General features: G+C 41.5%; 1 protein-coding gene across 1 annotated transcript; it reads left to right on the top strand.

Moving 5' to 3' along the window:
- Positions 1–679: 679 nt before the first annotated feature.
- On the top strand, positions 680–6,918 carry LOC116189201 (probable pectate lyase 8). Its single transcript, XM_031518760.1, has 7 exons — positions 680–960; positions 1,162–1,227; positions 1,706–1,783; positions 5,008–5,650; positions 5,754–5,857; positions 6,003–6,141; positions 6,260–6,918. The coding sequence occupies exons 1-7, from the start codon at positions 848–850 to the stop codon at positions 6,482–6,484; spliced, it is 1,368 nt and encodes a 455-aa protein (XP_031374620.1). The 5' UTR covers positions 680–847; the 3' UTR covers positions 6,485–6,918.
- The last annotated feature ends 3,750 nt before the right edge of the window (positions 6,919–10,668 follow it).

Raw genomic sequence — 10,668 nt, 5'->3', positions numbered from 1 at the left:
AATCCTCGCTAACCTAACACCATTCCATTTTCACCTCTTAAATAATCCCAATTCCTAAAAGATAATCTTTTCTATTTATGTGTAGTTTTCTCGGTCGAATGTGGATGACATGCTGCCGGCTCATCTTCAGGGTGAATTAGTCGAGCTGCGTGTAAAATAGTCCGCAAGCCACCCGACTCCCCAATTCAAGAAATAAAGGTCTTAGGAAAATCAATGAGCATTGCCTTTGATACGAACCATATCCGTCCCCTTTCTACTCACTTACGTTTAAGATATAACCGAATAAGACATTTTCGCGCTACATGAAAAATAAACATTTCAAATCAGGCGAATCAATGGTTATTAAATATTTATGAGCATTAATGCTTCATATGTTTGACAAATTACTTATTTCCACGGACTAGCGGAAATAGGAAAAAAAAGACTTCTATGTCATTAGTGTAGTTCTAAGTAACTGTTATGCGAGTCGATTGTCAAAGTTCCATCAACCGCGTCTCGGTATCTTTTAGGGCAAATTAATAATTGTTCTAAACAACTCTAGGGAAAATGTAAAGAAGAACTTTGTGGTATTAATTTTAACTGCCGGTTTTATTAATGGTAACAGTAAATACCGGTACATCGTTGGCGGGGGGTGTCGTCAGGGGAACGTGAGATTGCTATAAAAGGACTGCTCCATCAGAGCTTTCCCTTGACTCCCATTAACTTCCCTCACTCCCCCTTTCCGATTCCCATTCTCTCCCTCTCCGTTTCTCTAACAGAACCAAACGCTTAGCACGATCTCCGTGTTAAGCCCAGACGACACAGAGCGAGCGAGCGAGCGAGGGAGAGAGAGAGAGAGAAGGCGACAATGGCGGCCTCTCCGAGATGGTTCTGCGTTTCTGCATGCTTCGTGGCGGCGCTCCTGGTCCTGCTCGCATCCGCGGATGCCGCGAGGGACATGGACGAGCTCGTCCGTTCCAAGTAAGCGCAAATCTCCTTCCCCTCTCTCACTGATTGAAATCTCTGTCTGAGCTCGATATGACCTGAGTTTAAGCTCCCTCGCATTGCGTTCTCCGGATGCTAAATTCTGCTCGGCTTAGCTAAATTAGATTCTGCATTCGCGAGTCGTCATCACCGCTTCGAATCTCTGACGGTTTGTGCTGTTCGTTGCGTGCTGTGTAGTGTTACGACCGCAGAGAAAACAGAGGACCTGCAGAGCTCGAAGAACTCGTCAATGGCGGACCACAGGTGAGCTCCTACCAGCTGAAACTTCGCTTGATTCCGCATTTCTCAGCTGCTTAGATCCGTACGGCCAAAATGTGACAAGGCGATTCATGATTCCACTCACAACCGAATCAATGATCACTGCCATTGCTGATTTCTGGTTCTTAACCGCTGTCTCGACCTCGGGTTCAGTTCAGATCTTAACCGTCTGCAACTCCGCATGCATCCAAGACTTTGGATTCCTTGCAATTTCTGGATCGTTATTTCCGTTATAATCTTCTTCGACTCCTCAGAAAAAAGATGCTCTTCTGTGATGAATGCGCCATGATTTTTCCTTTTCTTCCAGAAATGGCCCAGGTCATTTAGCAGTTTTCCCAAATTTAAAAGGGCAATTTTGTCAAATCAGTCGGTCGTGCAGTATAGCATCACCTTTTCCTGATAATTTCGGCAAGTACCACTACGATTCTCTCTGTACTCATTTCAAGATACAATTTTTTGATAGCCCGGTCGATGACGATGAGGCCTGGGTTAAGGAGCACACGTTCGACGATCCGGAAGAAGTGGTCTCAATGGTCGAAATGTAAGTCTCTCCCTCTCATCGCTTCTCATTATATGATTGTTCGGTTTCCATGAGTAATTAAGCAATTATCCCTGTCACGCATCGTCAACTTATTGTAAAAACTATACCATTTCTATTTTAATAAGCTTGATGCAAGTCTAGGATATCGCGGATTATTTAAACCCCCATGATCCCATTCGTCATGTGATTGCATTCTTTTGTTAATATAATATATCTATCCTATGATTTCCGAATGTGCATCTGTCAGTGAAGGGTCACATGACCAGTCGAATAGGTTCATATTCAATATTCTGGCTTCAGCTCCTGCTTTTTTTCGCCTGAAAAATATTAAATCCATATTTTCTGGACAATTCGTCGTTTTCTTTAATTTCTTGCTGGGCATAGAAAAGATAGAATCAGATATCTTAATCTCACCGCCAAAACACCTGAATAAAAAGTGGAATATGTACTCTCCGTGATAGAATATTTGGTTTTTCCTTCCCTTTATTTCATTTTCTCTTCTTTTTTTAATTACAATTATTATTAAATTAAAATTATCATTTGATGAATGTTATATCAATAGGGCTCTTAATTAGGAGTAAAAGACTCGAATAATGTTCGAAAGAGTAATGAAAACTTCGTTCGTGGAATAAATTGGTAATGATGACTTATCTCAAACATCTGATACTGAAAATTTTTTAGGAATTATTCCTCCCTTTTTTTAAATAATCACGAAATAGTTAATGCGACTTAGCTTAAACAACTAGGCTTATTGGGTGGATCAAGGAGATTTGTCTTTTGTACCTTTGGACGATCCGAGTTCGCACAGGCTCGGGCCAACCAAAGAAGAAAAGGCACATGACTAAATAATAATGCACCAATATAGCCGGGGCAGGGGCAGATTTAAGATAAATAAACAAACAAACAAATATATATATAAATAAAAATCTTTTATTAAGCCAAAATTTGTTGCAATCTCTCAATAGGATTTGATAATTGACACCCGCTGGTGAATCTTGAAAAAGCCCTTTCTGACCTCTGTCTCCTTATATTTCAATGGTTAATTTTTATTTGTATATAAGATTTAACGTTTTTGGTGTCCATATAGTGAATTTTTTGACCTTGCCAAGCTGCAAGCAGAAGCAGAGCTCCTGATCTTGCATGGTCCTCCTGGACCAATCAACACCATCATTAAATATATATTAAAAGGAGATATTCTACTTTCAATTTAATATATCAAATGTAAATTAATGAATCCAATTATGTATCCTATTCTATACAAATTAATAAATACATTAATAATTTGTACACTGCTCGAAGAATATGAGGAATCAAACCCACTAACCACCACCACCATGTTCCCTGTTCGGTCCCCCAAGTCTTTGAGCTCCTTTAATCTTTCCCCCTTTTCTTCGTTGCCAGCTTTCCCACATGCCCATGTCCTCAGATCCGCGCATCACGCATTCATTTCTTCCCTTGAATAAAATTAATTCTCCGTCGTCGTCTTGCAGTCCCCCCTCCTTATCCAAATCCCCCCTCCCCCCCAGCTGCATAACCCTTAGGTCCCCCGGTGCCCATGTTTTGCCTTTTCCGGTACTCTTAATTTCCTCGCAAATGCTCCTTAATAAGTAGATCTCATTCTTCTTAATCGATGAAGATGACATCGGGGCGAGATTTGCTAGCTAGGTAACCACCCCCACACGAAATTAAGACTCATGTTGTCATGTCGTTTTTCGAACAGTCATGTTGCACGTAAATTCTGCCCAAAATGCTGGCCTAATAATGATACACACATCTCTAAACGTATCGCTTGATATGTCCCCATACTATAGATAATATCAAAACCTGTCAATGTATTGCTTAGAGCCCGTCATTGCTTTTGGTATTTCCAAACCTAGCTAACAACGGTCGGTAAATGAATAAATGTTCGAATCCGGGAGTTTGTCCTGGATTCCGAATTAAAACACCCCATGTTCATTCTTTTTGTGTATGTGATCGTGAAAGCACTTGCATGCCGAGAGACCCACATGTATGTGAAGTGATGGTACCCTAGCTATTGTAGCCTCATCCACTATAATCTCTTCACATGCTTCCCTGCCTTATTGTCCCATTTTCGTCATAACATGATTCAACTGATGAGTCCAACTCCAAATCCCATCTTGCCAGCCAATAATTTTTCCTTTTTTTGTAGATCTGATCTGATCTGAAATTCTGGAAATTATGAATCTATCTCCCATACCCCACACACACTGACAAACACTCTCTCTCTCTCTCTCTCTCACACACACACACACACACACACCGAAGGGAGGGATATAGAGTGCTGATAATCTTAAACAGCCATGAGCAGGGGAAGGGCAGAGAGGCACATTGAATGATGCCGAGTCCTTAAATGCATGATCCACCGACAACCCCTTGTACTCTGCTCTCTCACAAGACAATCGCTGTTGCTTAATTGAATTGAATTGAATCTCCCCCCTCTCTCTTTCTCTCTCTCCCTCTCCCCACACCAATATATTAAATACCAATTTATTTATTTCTCTAGAAAAAGAAGAAAGAAAGAGAAAAAAATAAAAAAATAAAAAGAATTCACCAAGTTTCCGTATGAACCGTATTACCGTCCGTATTGCACCTGTCGGTCCCCATTCATTCATGTGGACCAACCTGAAATCGTGCCCCCACTTGGCACAACTTGGACCTACCGAACAGATCTGACTTGTGATCCATCCTCGGGAATCAGTAAATTGCTTGGAGATGTTTGACGTCTGCTTTGACTTTCAAAGGCTTCAATTCTTATTTTAATCCACTCTTAATTAGTCTTGTCAAATGTTGTCATATGATGTTAACATGTACTCCTCATCTCTGTGGGACATAGAATCGCGGTGCACTGTGCATCTAATGGCCGATGCACTCTATTGAATGTCAATTCACTCGCATTTGTACAGTAGAAATTAATGGATTACCGGGATATCTCGACTTATGTTTGTGATTTTGAAATGAGGTTCAGCTGTTAAATACTGTAGCTTGTAGACATCTGGAGACTGTAATCCTTCACTGGTCGAACAAATCAGATCTTAATTTGATCTTTGAACACTTGGACGATATGATTGTGATGGTGATCATATTCGTAGAATCCATTTTCAAGAGACTCTGGCTTTGCTGCGGTCTTGTATATAGTAGGTATTAATCGGATTGATGTGGAGAACTGTATGTAGGAATATACTGATGATTGCTGCAATTGACAGGAGCATCCGCAACAGCACAGAGAGAAGGAAGCTGGGATTCTTCTCGTGCACCACGGGGAACCCCATCGACGACTGTTGGAGGTGTGACCCCAAGTGGCACCAGCGCCGAAAGCGCCTCGCTGACTGTGCCATCGGCTTTGGCAGGAATGCTGTAGGTGGCCGAGATGGTCGATACTATGTGGTTAGTGACCCACGTGATGACGACCCAGTCAACCCACGGCCTGGGACCCTCAGACATGCCGTCATCCAGGACCGGCCCCTGTGGATTGTGTTCAAGCGGGACATGGTCATTACCCTGAAGCAGGAGCTGATAATGAACAGCTTCAAGACCATTGATGGCCGTGGGGCCAACGTCCACATAGCCAATGGCGCCTGCGTCACTATCCAGTTCATCACCAACGTCATCATTCATGGGGTCCACATCCACGACTGTAAGCCAACTGGCAATGCGATGGTACGAAGCTCCCCAACCCACTACGGGTGGAGGACCATGGCCGACGGGGACGCTATCTCAATCTTCGGCTCGAGCCATATCTGGATTGACCACAACTCACTGAGCAACTGTGCTGATGGGCTTGTCGACGCTATCATGGGCTCGACTGCCATTACCATCTCCAACAACTACTTCACTCACCACAACGAGGTCTCTCTAAGATTTCCCTTTCCCAACCTTGGCATAATCTGTTTGTTGCTACTTTTGGACTCTTGAATGAATCGAACTAACGAAAACCGAAATACTTGAGCAGGTGATGCTTCTGGGCCACAGCGATTCCTACACGAGGGACAAGGCTATGCAAGTGACCATTGCCTATAACCACTTCGGCGAAGGCCTCATTCAAAGAATGCCAAGGTACATCAATATTCACTACTCTCTTATTTATCTACATTTATAATAATAATAATAATAAATAATAATAATCTCCACTACTAATAAGAGCGGACTGCCCCTGAGCTTGCAGATATTGATTCATACTTTTGCTTTTATAATTACACAGGTGCAGGCACGGGTACTTCCACGTTGTGAACAATGACTACACGCACTGGGTGATGTATGCCATTGGTGGAAGTGCAGACCCTACCATTAACAGCCAGGGCAATCGGTACCTTGCTCCAGTCAACCCCTTCGCCAAAGAGGTAAAAATTCGATTAAAGTGCGCCTCTGATCACAGGATTTCCATTGGATTACTACTTCATTTGTGTGCCTCCCAAGCCAAGGTAGTGATACCTGATCGGGTGCCTTTCTATGATGCAGGTGACCAAGAGGGTGGATACACCGGATGGCATGTGGAAGCACTGGAACTGGAGATCTGAGGGGGATCTTATGCTGAATGGTGCCTTCTTCATGGCATCGGGAGCAGGGGCTGCCGCCAGCTATGCCAGGGCCTCCAGCTTAGGCGCCAAGTCCTCCTCCCTGGTTGGGTCCATGACCTCCAATGCCGGGGCTCTCGGCTGCCGCAGAGGCCGCACCTGCTTATAAAAAAAATAAAAAAAGTACTCCTCCTCCAAGAATCCCATGAATAGATTTTCTTAAAAAAGAGAAAATATAAGTGGAAAAAACAATAAAAAAAGAAGAAGAAGAAGAAGAAGAAGAAGAAGAAGAAGAAGAGAGTTTTAGGTAAATGGATAAGAACCAGGAAGAAACAGAAAAGCTCGTTCTTTTTCTTCCCCCCAAAATTGATCAGTATTCTTCTGCAATTGTCCAGTGAAAATGTTGAGGGAGTGTTGAGTGTACATTGTGTACAAGTCTTTTAAGATACGTAAGGAAAAAAAATGAAAAGAACACTTGTCGGGGTGCCATTTCCATTTCTCGATCGACCTCGGCCTGCCTTTTGATGCCGGTAGAGCGTTGTTCACTTTCTCTCTGTAATCTATTTATTTTAGCCGAATCAGTAAACTTTGATTTCGTGGTTACTTCTCCGCTCACTAATACTCTGCCTCCATCTTATTTTTTTTAGATCTGCTCTTGATTCTGCATATGCAGCACTGTAATTGTAATTTTCTGCGACACAATTACATGTGTTCGGGTCATGCGCTAACTTTGCTAGTGCTGGCAATTCAAAGAAAAGAGAGAATTTTACACCCAAAACAAAAGAAAGGATCCACCGCTCTGCATCTTTGTTGCGGTTCCGATAGAACAGATTACTCTATGAGAAATATAGCAACTCGATTATTCCTAGAAGATAGGTCGCCATTACTGCTGAGAAGAGACAATACACATTTCAAATTCTCATCTGAAACAAAAGTGTATATATATATATATATATATATATATATATTTTTTTTTTTTTGATAGTTTCTTCCTCTGTTCATGGCCTTCTATTTGCACCTATTGATTTCTACGTAATATAGTCGCCAGTGCCATCACGCCCTTCTTCAGATCTCGGGTTTAAACTTCCATCTGCTGCATATGTCCTGATGTTAAAAGTGGCTGTCTTAGTCGGAGTCCTTGAACAGCAGCATGATTCTTTTAGCAAAGCCGATCAATTTCCTCAAAGTGCGGGACGTCCAAAGGTTCAAAAGTTCTCCAGGAACTTACTTCATTCAGACTGATTTGCCTACATGAATCTGCTTGGGAGGTTTATCCCCGTGTTGGAAATAGAATCACGAAAGCCATTTTGAACTTCTCCAGAAATCAGACTACTCTATTGCTGGTATTCGTTCAAATGGTAGTGGATTTTGTTGTCATTGTTGTTAAGGTTTACTTTTCGAGTTTCTGCAATTCTCATGCAATTTAGCGTTAGCCTTATCAAAGCGGTTCTATGTTCGATACTCTTGTTGGATTAACCGTGCCCCTTCATTTATTTGTGTATTTTTCTAGGTAAGTGCGAATCTTCTTTAATCAAAAGATATGTACAGAGTAGTCCACTTGTCCAAAGTAAACCTCAATTCGCCTAATCACAAAAATGAAATACTCAAACAAAATGTTGCTGCATTTCAAGAAAAGCTGCAATGGAAGAACGAGCTATCTTGAATGCTGCATTTGGGACAGATAGAATCTTAATTCGTAGCACAAGAGGAATGTCTTTGAGCAGCACTTCAACATCTGTGAACTTCCTGGAGAACATTCTGTGGTTCCTCTCAAGCCAAGTCTTGTAAAATATAGATAGTCCACATTAGTTTTTGTGCTGTAATATCGAGAGACCTTCCCCTCAAGGACGAGACCCAATGAAGTCCTGATATCCAGCCTGAAGGCTGCCTGGTGGAGCCAATTCGGCAGAGTAAGCTTCTCCATATACCACATGTGATTCTGCAATTGAAGAATAAATGGTCCCTCGACTCTGCTTCTTCACTGCAGAGAACAAACCAGGATCAGGACCAGCCACATCCAGTCCCCACTCCATCAGCCTGTCCTTTGTATGCAAACTGTTTCGAAACTGCCAGCCAACATATAAAAGAGGCTTTAGGATGATGACCTGCAGCAAACCAAACTGCTTTGCCCGAGATGACTTTAAGTCTTCTATCCCTTAGCTGTTTCCGAGCATTAGATGTAGTAAATTGACCTGTCCTGTTAGGAATCCAGACCACTTCATGTCATCAGCAGGAAAAATGTCGATGCTTGCAGCTAGATTCATGCCACTTCTAGGCCAGCACCATAAACCATCCTTCAGAACTCTACTAACTCGATCTGACGCATTTACAGTTGGGAAGCAATGGGCACCTCTAATTCAATATTCAGCTAAGCACTCCACAGGAAGCCAGCTATCATACCAGAAATTCAATACTTTTTGTGCAATTAGTGGCTTGTTTAAATGCCTTAGTCGAAGGAGTTTCCGATCCAATTCCAAGAGCAATCTTCAGGAATTTTCAAAGACCAAAAGCACCACCTCTTTGTGATACCTTTTGACCCAAGCAATCTGCGAAGATCCTGAGTTGATAAGTGTGACCCAAATATTCTTCATTACACGCACCTGATTTCACTCCTCTATATTACGAAAACCCAATTACCCACCTTCGCTATTAGGGAGACATACCTCTTCCCATTTGAACATTCTCCACCTTTATGATCTTCAGAGCCCTTCCGCAGGAAAGCCCTGCATCTTAATGAGCTATGTGAATGACCTTCGCTATTAGGGAGACATACCTCTTCCCATTTATTAATTGTACCCTTCCTGCGTCAGAAAGGTCCGTAGTTTACGTGATCCTCTCGGCCGTCCCTCACAGTTCCTCATTGACAGCTTCCCAGACGTAAGAGGGAGGCCCAAGTACCTCACATATAGATTCCCTCTTGTAAAACGTGTACACTCCAGTAAAGCAGCCACCCTATCTTCACCTAAACCACCACAGAACAAGTCCATTTTCTCCTGATTCAGCTTAAGACCTGACCGGTTATTGGAAAATATCCAATATGGCCATTATGGAATCTATAGAACCATCAGTGAAGATAAGCAGATCGTCTGTGAAGCAAAGTTGGGTGAGACCGATAGAATTACATCTCGAGTGGTACCAAGTGATAGAATCAAATGCATGCCTTCATAAGATCAACTTTATAGCACATCATGGCAGAAAATATGAGATATATGATAAATGTTTTAACAGTTCATGTGCCTGGAGTATATTATCAGTTATTCTTCTACCTTTAACAAAAGCTGATTTCTTCTGCCGTTAACAAAAGCCGATTGATTCCTGCTAATTATTTCCTGTAGAACCAACTTTACTTATTGGCAATAATGCAACAAGAAATGGGCCTGAAATCCTTCATTTGATCAGCATTCTGCTTCTTTGGCACCGGAGTAATAATAGTAGAATTTGCCTTTCTGCGGATAATGCCATTAGAGAAATAAGAATGAACTACAGCCATCAAATCCACTTTTATGATAGACCAGCAGAACTTGAAGAAACGAGCATAGTACCTACCAATCAGGCCCCTGGGCCTTGTCAGAAACCATTGAAAATAATGCTTCCTTAAAGGGGGCAATTTATATTAGGATTTGTATTTTATTATGCTAGACCATGAACTTCCTTTATAATCGAAAAAAAAAGGATTGATCTTAATGGCCTCATTGATAAAATTTACTAATCTGTGTACATCTATATCTATACTTATTATATAAAGGGAAAGGCATTTCTTTGTCAAATATATAGTTAGAGATAATATAATATCCTAAGGAGATAATAACAAAATATATCAGATATATACTTACAATATTGATAGATAATATTTTAGAAAATAGTGGAGTAGATTTTTTCAATAAAATTTGTAGCCGTAACCGGAGTCTCGAGGTGGACCTTTTAAGGACCCACTAATTTTCTTTACTTCTTCACATGTTGACACCACCACAATGTGAGATAATACCATTTAAGATTTTCTCACGAAATAGGGCAATGTCAGCATAGAGATTTATGTCTCGGCTCTTTTTGGCATAAGCTAATCTAGAAAATGAAATTGAAAAGAGATATCAATTTGTAAAGGCGGGAATGTCTAAGTCTATGCTGACGCTAATGCCAAGCATCCATCAACATTGGTTGGTTCAAGCGGTTTAAAACTTATTTCCCTTAACTAAGGTCTCGGATTTGAGTCTTGTTAATGGAGAAAATTCCTGATTGGGTCGAAACGGATTAGTCAGAACCCGTAAGGCTTTTAGATGCCATGGTACACACCCAAAAAACAAAAAAAGCCCACGCATCCCACCTAGCTTCTACAAAGCGATCTAATAAAACTCA

This window comes from Punica granatum, chromosome 8 (genome assembly GCF_007655135.1).
Source record: "Punica granatum isolate Tunisia-2019 chromosome 8, ASM765513v2, whole genome shotgun sequence".
Taxonomy (NCBI): domain Eukaryota; kingdom Viridiplantae; phylum Streptophyta; class Magnoliopsida; order Myrtales; family Lythraceae; genus Punica; species Punica granatum.
This window is presented reverse-complemented; position numbering and strand designations above follow the sequence as displayed.

Bases quoted from the DNA above. Each gene is read 5' to 3' on its own strand.
- LOC116189201 (XM_031518760.1), top strand. From the start codon at position 848: ATGGCGGCCTCTCCGAGATGGTTCTGCGTTTCTGCATGCTTCGTGGCG. The intron at 961-1,161 runs GTAAGCGCAAAT...CGTGCTGTGTAG, and splicing joins GACGAGCTCGTCCGTTCCAA to TGTTACGACCGCAGAGAAAA. The intron at 5,858-6,002 runs GTACATCAATAT...ATAATTACACAG, and splicing joins CTCATTCAAAGAATGCCAAG to GTGCAGGCACGGGTACTTCC.